This window comes from Ammospiza caudacuta, chromosome 15 (assembly GCF_027887145.1).
Source record: "Ammospiza caudacuta isolate bAmmCau1 chromosome 15, bAmmCau1.pri, whole genome shotgun sequence".
Classification (NCBI taxonomy): domain Eukaryota; kingdom Metazoa; phylum Chordata; class Aves; order Passeriformes; family Passerellidae; genus Ammospiza; species Ammospiza caudacuta.
In genome coordinates, this window is record NC_080607.1 from 4,155,551 (window position 1) to 4,175,202 (window position 19,652).

The 19,652-nt window shown below is 43.5% G+C and overlaps 1 protein-coding gene across 1 annotated transcript in view; it reads right to left on the reverse strand.

Moving 5' to 3' along the window:
- Nucleotides 1-19,652, reverse strand: part of CPNE1 (copine 1) — a 54,982-nt gene that overhangs the window by 18,152 nt on the left and 17,178 nt on the right. Inside the window, 18 exon segments of the mRNA XM_058814628.1 lie at nt 2,583-2,632; nt 2,712-2,769; nt 3,384-3,427; nt 3,429-3,515; nt 3,959-4,018; nt 4,104-4,156; nt 4,159-4,188; nt 4,832-4,847; nt 5,193-5,276; nt 9,769-9,810; nt 9,812-9,859; nt 10,314-10,397; nt 11,046-11,118; nt 11,336-11,409; nt 11,722-11,901; nt 12,382-12,402; nt 12,404-12,453; nt 12,456-12,510. Of these exon segments, the coding sequence (XP_058670611.1) occupies nt 2,583-2,632; nt 2,712-2,769; nt 3,384-3,427; nt 3,429-3,515; nt 3,959-4,018; nt 4,104-4,156; nt 4,159-4,188; nt 4,832-4,847; nt 5,193-5,276; nt 9,769-9,810; nt 9,812-9,859; nt 10,314-10,397; nt 11,046-11,118; nt 11,336-11,409; nt 11,722-11,901; nt 12,382-12,402; nt 12,404-12,453; nt 12,456-12,510 (1,109 nt within the window).

A 19,652-nucleotide genomic window follows, 5' to 3' on the forward strand; every position in this document is an offset into this window, starting at 1 on the left:
TAAGTCGATTAAACCGGACCTTCATAGCGAGCGGAATGAGACTGACGAGAATTGCGAGTCTTTGTTTACAGGACCTGCTCGTGGGACGTCCTCGTGACGCGTACATCCCGGTTCCAGACGAAAGTGACAGACCACCAAGCCATCAGGCAGAACCCGAGAGACCCGCACGGGTGAGACCCAAGCACAAAGGGTGTTTCTGTGTGATTTTGCTGTTGGGGCTTGTTGCCAGAGGGCAAGCCAGCCCAGACCACTACCCCCATCGGCCCTTCAGGTGGGTCATGCGACACCTTAGTAGTGGCAAAGTACTCAGAGAAATCACCACACCAAACACCCCATCCTTCGTGCTCCACATCACCGACCTGTTTCCAGGACAGCCAAGGGTAAACCCCTATTCCCCACACGTCACACACTCGTACCTATCCTACTGGTGCCCAGCTTCAAACCCTGGGAAAAGCTACTGCAATCACCCAGGGTGGGGATATTGTGGGCACTGGGGCTGCAAAACCATAGTTACAGATGCCAGACCGTCGGGGCCTGGGTAGGATCCACAAGAACCAGACAAATTCTTACAGTTCACCTGGGCACCCATCGGCTGCAAAACACCCTTCTTCTCTCACGGAAACTTCCATCGAAACCAACATAAAATCCCTAGATTTTGGGCATGCACTGATTACAATATGACGGTCTTGCAGCCAGAACACCCTAGCTGGGCCACAGGCAAAACATGGACAGTGGTCCTTCAAGGGTCAAAAGAGAGGGTGAACGTGCAAATTATCAGGCTCCAACCATCGGCACCCCGAGCGGTCGGACCCAACAAAACGATTAAAAGCGTGCCGAAAGGGAGAAATGTAACCTACCCCAAAACCTTACCCACAGGGGTCAGCAATGTCCCGACCGGTCAAGCGGAAACCTTTCAGATGAGCCGCTTAACCGAGTCAGACTCGGACCCAATCCTTCATATGTTAGAAGCTACCTTTGTATCCCTGAACGAATCCGACCCTAACCTAACCGAACCCTGCTGGCTTTGTTACGATGTCAAACCCCCCTTTTACGAAGGAGTCGCTCTAAACACTCCCTTCAGTTACTCCACAGCCGACGCCCCTCACCAGTGCAGATGGGATACCCCTCGCAAAGGAATCACCCTGAGTCAAGTCACAGGCCGAGGCAGATGCTTTGGCAATGCAACCCTAGCTAGGCAGAAAGGCAACGTCTGCACCAAAATTGTCAAGCCTAACAGGAAAAACAATAAGTGGGTATTCCCATCCGCATCTGGGATGTGGGTTTGCCAGCGATCCGGAAGTGAGTCCTCGTGTGTTCCTTCCCAAATTCAATGACTCTAACGACTTCTGTGTCCAAGTTCTGATTGTTTCTAGGGTCCTGTACCACTCAGACGAAGAAATGTACCATCTTCTTGAGGAACCCAGCCGGATCCACAAAAGAGAAATAATGACAGGTATAACTATCGCAATGCTGCTCGGCCTGGGAGCAGCCGGAACGGCCACGAGTGTCTCAGCCCTAGCGACCCAGCACCAAGGACTGTCCCAGCTGCAACAGACCATTGATGAGGACCTGCAAAGGATCGAGAAATCCATCTCCTTTCTAGAGAAGTCAGTCTCCTCACTCTCAGAAGTGGTCTTGCAGAACAGGCGAGGCCTGGACCTCCTGTTCATGCAGCAAGGAGGCCTGTGTGCCACCTTGAAAGAGGAGTGTTGTTTCTATGCAAACCACACGGGAGTAGTGAGAGACTCCATGGCAGAACTCCGGAACCGACTGGCTCAGAGACAGAAAGACAGGGAAGCCCAACAGGGCTGGTACGAGTCCTGGTTCAATCAATCACCTTGGCTAACCACTCTGATTTCTGCCCTGATAGGTCCATTGGCGATGCTGTTTCTAACAGTTACCTTCGGACCATGCCTGCTGAACAAGCTGGTCTCATTCGTTCAGAGCCGCCTGGAACGGACCAACATCCTGTTCGTAGGGCGACGACAATTGCTGTGAATTCAACCAGGGAACACTGCCAGTCACAAGATTTTCTGAACTTGTCTGGCAAAAGCTTACTCAGGTTTTCCAAAACCCCTTTCCCTTGTCAAGTTACAACCTTATGCCTCATTTTAGTATATGACTACCTCATTCATTTGTGAAAAAGGGGGGGGAGATGTGGTAGATAGGGAAAGGCGCTGCGGAAGATCACGCGATGTCACGGAAAGCCAGGACCCTTTGTTCCTCTAAGATAAGAGATTACCCTAAGAATGTGGCCCCACTAACAGTAGGAATGTGGCCCCACTAACAGTAATGCCAGTAACTTTCCATTCCTTACCCAGTACTTTTCCATTCCCTACTAACCATAGATAAGAAGGACAAACCCCCTTTTGACGTAGAGACCCCTTAGACTATAAGACCCCACGAGAAGAAGTAATAAACGCCTTTTGACCGTCCACCATATTGGTGTCTGCGTGTGTCATTGGCCCGAGCAGCCCTGGAGAGTGGGCCGCCGTGCTGATCCTCAGAACTAGGTCACCTGCCTTGATCCAGAAGGCAACACCCCACTCAGTGGCATTATTAATAAAAAGGTGTTCTCATCTTGGCAATAAGGGTTGCTGGGGTTGAAGTTCAAAGCAAACTCATGAGATACCTTGGGAAATGGGACATTACAAACAGTTAGGGAATGCAGACATGGACAGAGCAAGGGCCCAGCATGGTGAACGCCCTACCTGCCAGCTAGGAGGAACCCGAGCTCCAAACCCAAATGCAGGAAACAGCTTGTTACTGGAAAGAAAGGGCAACAATAAAAATGAGAAAGAGCAATTCTGTAATAACTCACTCTTCAGTTTTATTCACCAAAAGTAGCTGGAGACCAAGGCAGAATTCCTGCCACAAGGAATTGGTACATCATCTAGCTGCCCATGGCCTAGCACCAGGTATCCAATGGTTTCAGACTTGGGCTTGAGAGTTAGATAATTTCTCTCAGTGCAGCACCCCACAGGACTCTCAGGAGATTTCAAAGTAGCAAAAGAAAAGCCAGACCACTCCCAGCCTGGCTACAGGACAAAGCAGACAAACATGACTGCTCCCATTGCTCCCAATGTCCATTCCCATTGAACTAAATAGGGTATTCATGTTTGCAATGCATCATCTGCAACAAGAGATCAGTGCCCAGCTGAAGCATCAAGGGACTCAGAAGGGACAAGCCAAGCAAATATGGCAAATTATGAAGGGCTGCCATTGCCCTCCCTAGCACTGACAGAAGCAAGAGGAAACAGTAGCAGCTCCTAAAGGGATCTCCCAAGGAAAGGCAGTCCTTCAATCCTTAAAAGAGTGCAGGGCTAGAACAAGCTGTTCTAGTCACATTTTTGACATGGTGAGTCAAGATCATTACATATGTATCATAATTCTGGACTACACTTCCCACACTCCAGATGGCAATCAAGGTACTCATTTATCCCATCTGGGCTGATGTAGTGAAAAGAATCTGGTGAATTGGGATCTCCACTAGAGGCAGTGAAGTCTACACCCACCTGATCAGGCAACATGATGGCAGCAAGTCACTGATATGTCAGCACAAACAAATGAGAAGAACAAACTATATCCAGAAACAGGGGGTTAGCTCAAGACCACGCAGTTCCTTTTCTCCCAGGCACACAGCAACCCTACGCAGGGACATGCACACAAGTCTGCACCCCTTTTCCCACTTGGGTACAGGTATTTCCAACCCATAGCAATCCTTTCCATTGACAGACCAAACCAATTTCTCAAAAGACATTTAAGAAGCCCTAGCTCCATTAAAGTGCTATTTGATCACAAAAAGCAAAAACACAGTATCCTTTAGTGTTTTGCAGACTTCATCACTGCAAATTCATACTGCATTTGCAGTCACTCATGCTGCCAATAAAAGTACTGAACACAACCTCACTGCTTTTGTCCTGTCATCTACCAATACAAGCAGTAGGGAACAACTCACCATAAAGTTAATCTGGCAGCCTCCCATCACATAGTCCAGAAATTAATATTCTGTCTCAATCTAGAGGAATAGATATAATATCATCTACTCATGTCACTACAATCAGAAAATAAAAAAAAAAGATACCCAACAAAAATCTTCCTACCTTGCAGGATTTTATCCTAATAATGCCAGAGTTTTTGTAGTTTTTTCTTTTGTTTTTTTCTCAGGATGAATGCATTCATATTCCACTTACAGAAAGCAAGCACAGAAGCATGTTCCAAAATATGTGCCTTTACAGGACAGCAAATCACTGAAACAGACAGTGCCACACATCCCCCAGTTTCAGAGTTACCAAAATACCCAGCAGAATTAAGAAATTGAATTTTGAAAGGTCTGTGACTACTTTGGCCACTATCTGATGAGCTAAACAGAGTGCTTTTGCCACCAGCACTAGGCAGAGGAAGCAAAATTCTCAGGGTGGGAAGGCTAAAAAAGCCTGGGCCACAGGTTCCCAGTGGCAGTGCTTACCTGCTTGGATTCATTCACATTGGTTCTGAAGTCACAAGGCCTAGAGAAAAGGCAAGAAACTTCCATCCACTTTTGTATTATGCCCAATCAAGCTGGCTGGCAACTGGAGTAGTCCTGGGCTACGTCCTGTGTGCAAATACAGCTGCCTCAATTCAGGTGAATCTCAATCTCCAGGAGAATGAGATGTCAGGTTTTCACTGCAAACAAACCAAAACCAGCACCACCAGCATGTGACTCAACTTACTCTAGTATTGGATGACCAAGACAAGTGCCCCTTGGAAGGACTACAGTTAGCTGTTAGCAAGCAAGGTGACCAGAGTGCTCAGGAGGGGGACCAGCTCCAGCACATACATTATATGAGACAAGCTGTGTTTCTGGACTCACCTGTTACAACATCAAAACGCACTTCTATTTTCACTTGACTCAGCAGAGGCCAAAGCAAGCTGAACTGCTGGGAAAAGTAGCTCAGCGGACAACAGGATCAGCAGATAACCGGCTCAAGGATATTTTTAGAAATAGGAATGGTAACAGAACCCAAAGAAAACAAAGAAATATAATTCCCACACCAGTTTTTATTATTTTTAAATGTTGGCTTAATAATACAAAAATACACATTTGGAGGCAACAACTAAAAGGGCATGTCCAAGGTCAATATTAGAAAGGGTTTGAAAGGCTGAAATCTGGACTAAGCAGGGGCTGAGGAAGTTCACCAGAGAGGCAGCACCAGCTGTCTGCATGTGCCCAGGGTCGTTTCTAAAGCGCCTAACAAGTCATGGGAGCCATCACTGTCACGATCTGCACACTGCACCTGAAAGGAGGAGGAAGCAGGCCATGGCTCACTGCCCCATCTCCTGTCTGACAGCTCTGCATCAATGCTGGTGAACTCCCCCATGCCATCAGGACTGGAGATGCTGGCCACACCACTAACTGAAACTCAGGAGCAAAGACACACGGCCACAGTTAATCTCAAGAGAGGAACATGTTCACTTCCTCACCCATTTAAGTATGCATGGTGAAAACTTAAAAAAAATAATCTTCCCCTGGTTTAAATGGAAGAGATTAAATAAATAAATAAATATTTTAAAGAAACATTAAAACCCCCCAACATTTCACAGTACAAATGTGTAAATGTGAGGTCATTCAGGACAAGATATGCAAATGGGGTAATGGGAACAAGCAATTAAAACTTTATTATTCAAACTGTGTTCCTTTTTTCTGTCAAACAATAGTATCAATTTATAAGGAAATTCCAATTTCCATGGAACAGTAAGTCTGTCTCTTTCTGCATCTTATACCAACCAAATTATAAATACTTTATTAATAAACAGTAATTTTTATGTCAGAATGAAGGCTTCAGAACTAGATAATGCAGAACAGCAATGCATATACAAATAAAAATACATTAATAACCAGTTTACAGGAACATGGTGTCATAGCTCTCCACAAAATCACCAGCGAGGAGCATTTCTAACATGTTCAACTGCAGAACACAAGTAATTCCAGAAGCAGTCAACTAAGGGACAGTTGTAAGCAGCTGCCTCTTCCTCCTCTGAAGCTCACATGCCACACAGATTCAGGAACTCTCTTTCTGAGATCTGCCTTCAGAAATCAAGTTGACGCTACTCCAGTATAAACCACAGTGACAGCTTTCTCCTAAGGACAATGGGACAAGATGAACCCATGGGTAATTTCACACCCTGATAAGGATGTCAAATTCAATGGCTACATACCTGAATTTGACATAGGGCTCTTTACAGGACTATTCAGATCTAAAGGGTGTCTTCCACTGGTATCAATGGAAAACCCATGCAAACAGCCAGGTGAATTATGGCTTAATGTAGTCACCTAAATGGGAAGCACCGTGGCATCATCCAGTGTCTTAATGGCAAAAGATACCACAGAAACTGTTTCCCCTTCTCCTCCCCCATCCTTCCCACCTAACTCCTGCTCTTCTCATCTAAACACTCCACCATGAAGCAATTCCCACCCCTCCTCCCTGAACTTTACTTGGCTTCTCCCAACATTTCTGATGTTTGCACATCACCCAAAAGTGACTGGATCATGCCAGGGAGGCCTTCTCTTGTGCAGAAGCCAGGGTGCAGACTCCCAGTGAAGAGTCTCCTTTATGCCAGTACCCCTGGAGAGCTTCAGGGAATCCAGCCATCTCCACATATCTCTTCTCCCCTCCTTCCTGCTCCTACTCCCCTCACAGCTATGCCAAGGACCAGTTCAGTTATTAGTTCACAACATGGTATGGTTTAAAACAAACCTCTTCTTACAAGGGCTTTTTTCTAAGACTGGCCAAGATTCACTGCAGGCAGCCCAAAGAGTGGTGTTGCTGCAAACAAAACCCTCCAATACTGCAGGACACTGTATTGACTTATTTATTATTTCTTCACAAATGAACTCTCCAATACTCATTACAAGCCATGGAATACAGTCAGCAAGAAAAAGGCCCCTTTCATCTACAGGAGGAACTTTCAAAATCCACATAAAATTATTTTGCCTTTGTGTATATGCCACTAAACCTGAGAATACCAACAAATACAAATTTCTATTTTGCTACTTCTATTTGCTACATTTGTTATTTCTATTTAGTAACTATGGGGTTGAGATGCTGCTCTCACTTATTTTTCGTAAGACCAGAACAAAGATTAGGCTGTGTCACAAATATGAGCTGTTCTTAACACAGAACAAGGAGAACATCACTCTGAATCACAATGAAGAAAGAATTGCCATAACAGTACATAACATTTGATCAAAAGATTTATGTTCACACACATATTCAGCATTTAATCCTCACACAGAGCTGGCAAAGTTGTTGTTTAGGGCATACACCAAAATGGTGTATGCTGCCCAAAGTTTCACCACTAGGTAAATTTTTGGAAGCCTCAAACAAGAGGTTTCGAGGAACAAATTCCAAATTAAAAATAAAACAGTAGTGCAACATTATATACTTCAGTGTTGTTAGTGAAACTCCGGACTATCAGTCTAGACTCCCCTGACTAACTTCCCCAGCATGTTAAGGATATGAACAGCTTAATCCTTTTTCACAGCTACATTGGGAAATTTCAGAGATTATTTGCCCATACATCAAGAATTTTGGCTTAAATGAACTAACAGAAAAAAGCTATCCTTTTGAAGAAGTACATAATTCTGAAGTGAACTCCAAAGCATAGAAAGCTTCTAGAAAACAAACAAAACAAAATAACAACACAATATTTTTGGGCTATAGCAAATACAGCCCCACAAAACAGCATGTGTAGACCATATCATGTCAGTTCTAACCAATGACAATATGCACCTCTTAGTCACCTCCTCTATATGCTTGCTGCACACTTTTGAACAAAGATGACTTCTTTCTGACCTAAGATTGTTGATTCCCCACCAATAACAACTCACAAACACCACTTAGAACACTGCCACCAATCAATAAGCCCAGCACACCTGTTCAAGGTTTGGATTTTTCTTTTTTTTTTTTTTCTTTCTCTCAGGGAATTTTCCTCCCATTTGTTGCCTACGAGGGACAAAAGATGTGGCCAAGATGGGGAGGAGGGGACAAGGGGTGTAGTTGGCTGCAGTCTCAGCTGGGGAGTGAGCTTGGTACGTGGGGGAGATTTTCTCTTGCGAAGTGCAGAGATACCAAGACTAATTTGGTGCTGAACTGCTGCTGCCCAAAGGCTTCACCACTGTGGAGTTTTGTCCTTCACTGCTTCTCCTAACCCTGGGTGAGCCTCTGCTCGTAAGAGCAGCTGTTGAACTGGGACCTTTTCAGCAACCAACCTCACTGGAAGAGACCCTCATCAAGTTGTTGAGTGCCTCAGGGGAAACCCAGGACCCCTCTCCCCCTCTGGAGGGAGCAGCTCCCTGCTGCCTGTGGGAGCCTGGTTACCACTGCTGGACCCCCATTGCTCCTGCCACAGCTTCGGGTTTTTTGCTCCACTTTGTTTGCCACCCAGGGTCTGCTCACCTCTGCTGTTCCAGCCTGCTGTTCTGAGGGTCCTGCCTGGCTGCTTCCCGTGAGTTCGCCAAAGAAGCCCCTTGTGCATCCCTTCCGCCAGCCCGGCCGCCATTGCCGTGCGCAGAGAGGCGGCCGAGCTCGCGCCACAGCGCCCCCTGCAGCCCCGGGGGAATCATTGCCCCACCCTGCCCGGCCGGGAGCCACCAGCGCCCCTGCTGGCTGTGCCCGGAACTGCACCGCAGGGGAAGGGGCCTGCAGCCGGGACAAGGCCGGCCCTGGGGCTCTGCGTCTGCTCGTCGGTGCTGCCGCCTTGGGGTTGGTTTGCCACGTTATACACACACACACACGCTAGCAAGGAACTGCTATTCCTCTTCTCCTATCTTTGCCTGAAAGCCCTGTAATTTCAAAGTTATAATAATTCAGAGGGAAGAGGGTCATAGTCTCCTTTCCATGGGAGGTTCCTGCCTTCTTTGGCAGACACCTGTCTTTTACACCAAGACAACACCTGAACACCTATTTCGAGGTTAATAATCTCAGTAATTATTAGGAACTACCATACTGCACAAAGAACAACATTAGCATGCATGTGTTTGCTAAATCTTCCATATCAAGCTTTCAGCATGAGATTTCTTCAGAGAGAGGATGAAGAAGTAAAATTCTGCAAATGTAAAGCATTTAGGTGTTAGAAAAGTAGAAAGAAATTACACTCACACAGAACAATCTATGTATTTAAATGCCTTAAATATGCAGTTGTTCTGCTATACCTCCACAAGCCAGGGACACAAAGAATTAATTATCATATACAAGACCACAGGGGAATGCAATTCTGACTCAAAACTAAATTTCTACTTGAAAAAGATAGAAAAAGAGTTGGGAAAACCTTCCAGTCTCTTGAGTGGATAAATCTGACAGATAACTCAAAGACCTCTCTGTGTTAATATCCCAAGGCACTTAAGTTTGTCCAATATCTGCACGTTTCTCAGTCAACTTAGAAACAGTGCTAGAAAGCTGCAATGAAAAAAACCCAAAAAACCCAACCAACCAAGACACCATCACCAAAGCTCAACTTGAAACCCTGGCCAGAATAGTGAAAAAAAACCAGTTACAATTCTTCTTATGACTAATCATTGGAAACTGTGTCACTTCTGCATTTCCTGACTTCTCAATTTGACAACTCATCATATTTTAAAACAGACATATAATCCCTCATCTGCTGCACTACAATTCTAGAAAGGCAATCTAATAACTTAAATATGACTAGACAACCTGATAACTCATAGTTAGCATCAACAGAAAATTGATGCCATGGAACAACAAAGAGAATTTCTAAAGGCTGTACCTTGATAGGTTTATTAAAATCTCCACCACAGAAAGTTTGCAAGGGAACAACTGAACTTCCTCCAGCATGGATTTAAGTTGTTCTTGATGACCTTAAAAATATGACAGCATAATGTCACATGAGGAATACAGCATGCAACTCACAAGGAATGATGACATGAGGGCTCTTCATGGCAAGTTAAGAATAGCTTCAATCAGTTCAATCTGGGCATGTATCAATGGCCAAGCAACAGCTCTGCAAGAAATAAAAGCTTGATGCTCTCAGTGAAGTTACATTTTACAGCCAAGCTCAACACCAATGAGAAGGAAGAGAGACCCTCTTCTCATTTGCTGTCCGTGGTCAGACTCCTTACTCAGGTAGTTCCATCCAGTCACCAGGCAGCAAATAAACAATTTGCTGCAGCCATAGTGAGCAGAATACCTTTTTATACGATACTTTCTCTACAAAACTGGTGCAAAGCGTGACCAGGAATGGAAGTCTCTCTCACTTTGAGTAAGAATAAGCTGTCTGATCAACTCAAGGAAAACACTTTGTGGAAATTCTACCTCTGTTCTGTACACAAGCTGTCATGCTCCAGCATTGCTCTGCTTGTTAAACTCCAGAAATTGATCTGATTTACCTAAGAAATCCTGCACACAAAAACCCAGAAGTAATCAGCCTCCTCTATATTTTACCAAAATGAGTAAAGAATTAACTAAATAGTAGACAATACTTCAAAAAAGAATGAAGTCAAACAAACTGTGCATTAATTTTCTTTCCTTTTTTATTTTCCTTTTAAAAACTGCTGCACTCTGTAAGTCATCAGCATTTATAAGCTCCAATTCCAAGATCTCCTCCTCAAACCACTTTTGTCCCTACAAATCGCATCATTTTGCTAACTGAGAGTTAGGTGACTAAATCCCTGTATTGGTCTTAAAATAACATTGAGCAGAACACCTAAATTTCCACCTTTTCTTCTTTAACAAAATTACTGAAATATCAGTTCGCTTGAGACAATTATATAAGTGATTGGTATTCACATACAGAATATTCAAAACCAAAATAATACCTTAAAACCTAAACCTGGCAGTTGAGTTTCTAGTTTGACATTGTGGACTTCAACATGCAATTGTATCTCCAACTTACTCCACTGTAAATAACACAAAATACAGCAAGCCTTTGCTCACAAATGGATTACTGGCTTAGCTTAACGTCTGCAAACACAGAGATTCCTGACCAAAAGGCACAAAATGTAATTACTAGAGAAGTATGCAAGATATTATTTTTAAAATCAATACCTTTTTTTCCAAGTTTTGGGCTTCAATTTCCAGGTACACAACCCTGGTATCCTTAATCTTCTCTGCTGAAATCCCTGCCATGGAAATTTAGGGGGGGAAAAAGTGTAAACAAGAAATCACAGAGTTTTGCTTATATTTTGTCCATAAAAGAAACTGTAATTTCTTTTAAATATCTCTCTCCTGTATATATGTAGCGTTTGAAGATATACTGACAAGAAACCAGAAAAGAAAGCCACTTTATCCCAGACAACACATTGAGAGAGTTTTTTCAAACAAAAACCTTATCTACTGTAATAGTGCCCTTTCCTGCTGGCTTTTCCTGCTTCAGTTCCAGCAGTTGGGCGAACACTGAGCTGGACACAACCTAAGGTTAGAAGACAGATAATAAAAAAATAATAATAAAAATATCATGTTAGACAAAGAGGAAAGAATCACTCTTGAAGTGCCTCCTAAGTTAAGCAATTAATTACAAAATACATGTATTTCTAACCTTTGCTTTGATCGACATCATGATTTTTCTAACCACATTCAATGGTAACACAAACAAACATGTTTAACAGTGTTTTCAAATTTGAATATGTTTCAGCCTTTGACAAAGCATATTTTCACTTCATTTTTCATAGTAAAGCCAACTTTCGCTGCTATTTTGTACATCATTTAACACGTCTACACGTACCTGATCCAGTGCACACTCAATCCCTCCCAGGTAGTCATCATCATTTAAATCAAAGGACTTGTTATCAATATCATACACACTGAATTTTAGCTTCTGTACTTTCTCAAAGTAGTAGTCCACAACCAGTTTCTTGCAGAATTCAGCGTCTTGGCAGTTCTTGACCTTTTCCATGTGATCTAGCTGCAAAACAACACAGGAGCAAAGCTGTTGACAATGAGTAACAAGCCCATATTCTCCTACACAGCTTTTTACCTGCACCAGGTGGACACAGGCACCAGCAAGGCTACACACACTGCACCATGCCTCATGCTCAGTGACAAACTGGGCTGACCAATGGCTCACCGAGAAAGGAAATGGCATTGAAAAACGCTATTGTATGGGAAAATTCTGGAAACTAGGGGGAAAAGACTGCTGAAACAATGTATTCTGGAGCTTGTGCTCTACAGCAAGTCACATCGTTACAGGCAAATGAGCCTCCTGATGCAACTCTGAGCAAACAAGTCAGCAATTAAAGAAAACACTGAAGTGTGGGCAATGTGACTGCTCACCAATCGTAAATCTGAATTAAGTATGTCACACACCTGCCAGGAAAACCTACGGGATGGAAAAGGGGAGACTCAGCGTTTCTACAGCCACCGGCAGCGCGCGGGCCGCTCTTACCTCAGCCCAGCGGCCATCGCCCCGCGTCCTGCGGCAGGACGCAGAGGGAGTCCGACCTGGAGCTCAGGTCCCGTCGAGGAGGCTCCTCCAGGCCACGGACAGCTCCACCCGGGACACGCACGCGGCCATCTGCGGGCAGAGCACAGCGTCAGACGGCCCGGCCCGGACCCCGCGTGCCCCCGACGCGGCGGATCGAGGCACGCGCGGGCGGGGCGGGGCCGCGGCTACCGGCGCTCCGCGGCCCCTCCCGCCTCGGGCCGGGCGGTGCGCAGGAGCGCGGGACCTCCGCGCAGCCGGGCACCAACTGCGGCCCGCCTCGCCCCTCCCTCTTGAATTCACCTATTTCTACCGGCCTCTCCCCGCTGCTCCCGCTCCCCCCGCAGGAGCCCTTCCCTTTGCCTCGGTGCGTGCTGCTGCCTCAGGTTTCTACAAAGGGCCGGGCCTGTTGTCCCCTCCCCGGGACCGCCGCTCACAGCCCAGCACAGGGACCGGGACCTCCGTCCCGCCAGCGCCGCAGCCACCGCTCCGCGCCGAAGAGTCGCCCCACGCGGTGAAAGCACTGCCAAAGCTCCCCCTGCTCACCCACGGGAGCCACAGAGCCCCCGTGCCTTGCCGTGCTGGCTTCCAAAACACCGCAACATCATCCCGCAAACAGGGGATAACTAAATTTTTTTAGACATTAAACTGCAGACGTTTCTGTTTGAGGAACAGCTATAATTCTCAAAACTGAATTAGAAAATAAGCCTTCAAGCACCAAAACATTTCAGAGACTGGACAGTTTGAGGACTAGACCTTTAAATGAGATTATTTCATAGAGAAGCTTCTTCTTCTAAGTCTCAAAAATAAGGAAATACTTGCTTTGGCTTTTTAGTACCCAAGTAACCCATGGCTTCCTCATACTTGCAAGGTGAATATATTTAACTCAAAGAGATGAGCTTTTATTGTACAACATTTAATCCCTTGGACATCCCAGTCAGCAATCTACCCTGGTCAAATATTAACGAAGTCACTTAACATGCCAGTGCATGGTGCTCCAGTGATAGTGACAGGACAAAACCAGCACTCAGTAAAATTTAGCAAAGCTTTAGGCAAAGACAATCATAGTGCAGCATTAAACTAAGGTCATCATCATCACTTGGTTTAACACCAGAATATTTCTTAAAAATTGTTTGAAGTGGTCTGGTGGTCAGCTGTTAAAACTAGTGGCAGAAGCCATCCATTTTCTACTCAGTTGCCTTCAACCACAAGATTCACAAAGAAACCACTGACTTTAATAAATACATTTCTTGTAAAATTGCAAGTCACAGTTATCAAGTTTTTTCTTTACTGACACATATTGTCCTACCAGACCAGCATTCATCTCCCAGACTCACATAGGTGCAAACAGACAACAGCAAAACTTTGTCTGACACCCACTATTTGACAACAAGATTAGGACATCCAGTCTGGGCTCTTTGCCAACATTTTGCCTCTGTTTTTCTCTACTGCAACAGAGAGTTCTGTACTAGCCAAGAGATACCTTTCCTCCCAGTAGAGCTCAAAGCAGGAGTTAAGTTGACCTCAAAGAAACAGCTCCCCATAAGCTTTAGCATCCCAGTCAGCAGTGGCTTCTTTCTGGGAGGAAACCGCTACTGCAGATCTTAAGCTGCATACAGAACAAGCCCACATATATTTATTCCATGTTACAAAGACACCAAAAAGGAAGAGTTTGAGATAGCAACTGTTAAACACAATGAAGCCAGGAGCTGAAGGGACGCAAGTCCTCAAACCCAATCACCTCTTAACTGGTACCCGAATCTCTTCTCCAGATCAGCAACAATGAAATTATGAAAATACTCCACTGTTTCAAAGATTTGACTTCCAGTGCCCTAACACCCAGAAGGCTATCTCATCTGATTGTTTTACATTTAGTAATGGCATAGGATTTCCCTTGAAATACATCCCAGATGTTCTGCTGAACCACTGGGGACATACACAAACTACAAGGGATCCTTTCCCACTATATCCTCTTGCTCCATCAGGAGATCACAGGACGCTCACTGGTGCACATAATCACCAAGACACAGCAAAGCAGGCCAGCTGTTTGGAGTAGCTGAGCAGGAATTGTCCTAACTGGCTGTACACCTTTCCTCACCAGCTCGGGAGATAACAGGTTTAACAACTACAGACTGAATCCTTAAGAAAAGAGGGAGAGCTCCTTAACAGATTCAGATTTTTTTAAAAAATTAACCTGAAGACACCGGTTTGAACCTCAGCCAGCAATTATTTATAGATTACTGCCTATGGATGTCCTCAAAGAGCCCACACAACCTTCTTTTCACCTCATGGCTACCCAAACACACTGTAAGGTGTTCTACAGTATCAGTCCATTCCATGAATAGCAGCAGAAGAAAATCCTGGTCATAGACATCCCAGCAGCAAGAGCAACGAGTAGTTGGTCTGCTAAAACACAGTATCTATTTCAGCCAAGCCTGAAGACCCGCTTAGTCTGCAAGTAAGCAACTTTGCTCAGTTACCCTGCTCATGCAGTTAACTGAGCAGCACAAATTTCTGGAAATCTGCCTGCATTTGAAAAGCTTAGAAAGATTAAAAGCTTAACATATTTTCATCCCCAGACACATATATATAAAAACAAAAAAACAAAAACAAAAACAAACAAACAAAAAAAAACTGAATGGGAAGAAAAAATAGTGAAGTTCCTCACCAATTAGAAAATCTACCTCCAACTTGATTTTTTTTAACAGGATTTCATTATGATAATATTGACTTAATTTTTTTCTTTTCCTCCATAAAGTAAGATTCTAGACTTTACTTTCATTTCTCATAGTAAACTATAGTGATTGCATCTCTCTTTCTATAAAAAAGTGAATAGTTTGTGTGAAATTTATCTGCTGACTTTCATCTCCACTTCTTTCCACAAAGTCCCAGTTATTTTCCTATAAGAGAAGTAACAATTCCAAAAGTCTTCAAATATGCCACACCTAACACAACCCCCCACTCTGTTCCTCTTTAAGCTGGAGCCTATGATGCTTTCTCCACTTCCACACAACGCTGCAACGCCATCTTGGCACTTCATTACTCCAAGCTGCCAGGCTGGCACATGCCAGCTCACTGCCAGGGACAGGCACTATGGCACCCCTCCGTGCTGACACTGTCGGAGCAGCAACACTTCACCACTTACCAGTGCTGTGCAATGACACATGAGCAGAGAACAATCTTCTAGTGATTACTAAGCTCTAACAGTGTACAAAGGCTCTGATCTCAGGCTAAACATACAGTTTGCTGCAATTATACTGAAAGGACTTGGGGTTTTATTATTTTTATTAACAGCCGTCCTTTTTTTCCTCAGCATGCATTCAAGAACATCAACTGTATTCAGCTTGCAGACTGGAATCAACATTTCAAAACCACATTTTATGTTGTTTCACTGAATTTTCATAGAGCATACTTATTGTATTCATTCATACACAAAAAAGAAACTTAGTTTTTAGACTTACAACAGTATTTATAATGACAAAATATTATTTACATTTGTTGCAACACAAATTTTTCCAACAGTTTCAGAAATTATAAAATGCACTGTTTTCCTGTTGTTCCCCTCACAACCACCTTTGATAATTAATACTGATGTCTACTACTTGAATCTTCTGGTTTACGGAAGACAGTAGGTATTTCCGAAGGAAAACTAGCAGCTAGAGCAAACTACTTTCCACAAAGTTATCACATTTAATTTACAAAGAATTTATTATACATTGATCCTGATCAGCTTGCAACAGCAACAGTTTAACAACCTCCAACTGCCATCAGTTCATTGAAGTACAGCATGGTCTGGAAGTATAAAAACTAATCTAGCCACAGGAATTCAGATTACCAGGTGAAAATTAACTCCAAAAGCAGTAATAAATTCAAACATTCTTTAAAATATAGAAAACTGACCTACTGGGTACATCCCATCATAGTAGTTTCTAACGAAAAGGCACCATAAACAAGCCACCAGGGAAGTGCTGTTGCTTGAAAGAGCTTGTAAAATACAGCTGAGGCTGTGCTATACCCTCATGATCGATGATTACAGGGACAATAGCCACAAACATCTGATCCACTGCTCCCACCACCTGGGGATCTTACTGGTGAGAGACATCACCCATGAAGTTTCATCTTGAGTCAAATTCTGTACACTCCTTCAAGGGAAGAGTTTCCAACATACAGCTTCAGATCCATCAGGTACCTCTATTTTTTGCTCTTATTTAGAATTGCACATGATATAACACCAAATTTTGAAGAAAAAAAATATATCACCCATCTTATCCCTACCAACACTACAGCAAAATACTATCCATAGAAATCTGCAAGATCCCAAGCACATATTTCAGGGAAGTCTTTCACTACCCAACCAGATGTCATTCCCACTTGTTTAAGTAAAACACAGAATGCCTCCGTACTAGGTACACTTTAAGAAGTGCTCAGACAACCAAACTGAGGTCCAGTTTAAAAAGTCAAAATTATTTTTACTATGCATACCAGCTTTTACCTGTAAAGATGATCATAAACTCCAATAGCTGTATAATACATACGAAAAGATAAATCTCAACTTTTCAATAGAATTTTTCTACACAGAAATGAAGTACAGAAGTAATGAATACGGTCCTAATCAAACCAAGATGAAAAATAAAAAGTTGCTTTCTAGGAAAATTACCGCTACACACTCAGAAGAATAAGCAACTACCCGCTACTTTCTGGAGTTTCATATAGGCATTTCAGAACTTCCAATTTTTTCACATTCCTGCAGAAAAAGCAACCTCTTTCCACACAAAAAAGAACACCTCCAACATAAAGAAAATCAACACATTTACAAGTCTCTATAACATTAAATTTATTATTCCTCTAGTGATTGAGCTTAACCAAAGCTTAAAGCAAGTCAATTGTAAGAGAAGAAAGCACTGTACACTTATGGTTGAAGAAAACTCCAAACCAAGTGTGATTGAAGGCTTTAACTGTCCCAGTTTAGAACTTTGGAGAGTCTTGCATTTCCCCAAAATGCCACATATGGGTGCCTGAAGCATAAATAAACTTCTCTTTACTTACCCCTGAGTGCCACCATTTAGCCAACTAAGGATCAAGTGCTGGACACTCTAAGGTGAGAATTATTGAATTACATTGTTTTATATACTTCCATCCCTCAATAAGCCTTAAGGCCAGAAGCTACTCTTCAGGCTGGGAGGATGAGCTGGAGACAGCAAGCACTGGGCAAGAGGGGCACTGTGATCACCCCAGCACGGCAAGTCACAGTAGCCACAGTCACCCAGAGGACAAGAAAAAACTCTAATAACTTCATGGCATCAAACACCATCAGCAGTATTTTTAGCAGTGCCAGGAGGTGGTATCTTCTTGAGAGAAAACGGTAGTACTATCACTGAATACAAGTCTCGTGGATCAGCCTGGTTTCGCTCCTCTGCATAAAATGAAATACAAGCAAGGATTCAGCCCAAGAAAATCCACAGGATTTTTGTATTTAAACACACTAATAAATTCACATTAAATACTGTACAAAATACCCAACCAGCTCTATTGCAGTGTACACCAAACTTTACACATTAATTTAGCACCTTGTTTAACTCAAACTTGAAGTTTTAATGCATATGGTCCAGGACAACTGATTTCCAAAAAATTTACTTTGTACTGGATTGGCCATAACTCCTGCCTTACATTCTGCTTACAAACCCAGCACAACTGTCAGCAATCATACCTGCAAGATGTCCCTACTGCAATTTTCATCATCCTAGCCTTTTGCTATCCAACAACTCAAGAAATTAACCCAACACATGTAACACAGCATCTCCATTAATTAATCTTGCACTTATGAAAAACCCTCTCCCCCTTGTCTATTGCTTAGTTTAATCCCACATCTTCCAGTTATCAGCCAACTTTTTTCAAAACTCCTTCTCTCTTTTTCTGCTGTGATCCCAAAATATGCAGACCAGCAGAAGCAATGCTTTGTCTTATTATTAGTTCAATTTTGAGGGGGCAGCTTGTTACATTTTGGGTTTTGATATTACAAAATTGATCCTAGTGCTGAGGTCAGGATCACTTGCTGAATGCTATCGGAATAAAAGCTATCATTTGATCCTTCTTTCCTGAACACCATAAGGCTCTAAAAGAAATCATATAGCTAGTTTTGTAAAGATGCACTAAAATGCATCTTTATTTTAAACTGACAGTAAGGCAATCTAATGAGAAGGACCACAGTGCACAAATTATTCGTCAATACAGGCCTTTTCCAGCACTTCAGCTCTTCCATGGGCCACAGAACCTCATTCCATAGCTTGAGATGTTCTGCAGAAAATATAAATGGCTGCAATTTTTCTATAATTTCATTATTTGTGGTTGTTTGCAACGGGGATGCAAATGCGTTAAGATCACTATTGCTACAGGCAGGGAATAAATCATACTCTCCACACTGTGTTCCAAGCTGTCACCATAGATACAAGGGGTTAATTAACTGCTGTTACAAATTTGACATATAACCTGAAACAAAAGGCATCTCTTGTTATAAAAGAATGGTGAATACCATGAAGAACAACTTTCTAAACAAACCACTGTCAACTTGATTCAGTCCTGGTAAAGAGTGCCCATGGTACAGCCAGCCTTAATTCCAGGGATGAGAGCTCCCAGAGAGGACCGACACAACTGCTGCAGGGTCAAGTGGAGGCTGTGCTGATGCTGAAACTCTGAGCCATGACCAAGGGTAAGACCCCCAGCCCAGCCCCTGAGCTCAGAACTGGACTGCAGGCTTCATCAAACACTTTACTGACCACTGCAGACCTGTGGGCCCACTGAACACGCAGGAAGGTACAGCCTGGCTCTATCCACTGAGCTGTCTCCACAGGAACACTGAAGCTCCAGTATCACCCTGAAAATGGGGGGGTTGGGGGGGCAGTGTGTCCAAAGTCAGCCAACGGGTACAAGCTCTGACAACCTAACCTCCACGAAGCTCCCAGAAACTGACTGAGGAGGCAAAGCTCCCATTTATAACAAAAATAACAAGCTTAGAACACTGGGGGGAAAAAAAAAATAAAACTTGAAACCAAGCCAAACAATCACAATTGGCATGGCAATTTACAGGAAAAAATGCAAACAGGAACTTCACTCAGTTCATTTTTACTGCAGCTTCCCCCCTACCCAAGAGACAAGTCCCAGCTCTGGGGAAAAAGTACCTTCTACAAATTCACCTTTCCACCTGTACAACGTTCACTGTTAACTTGTACACCACCAAT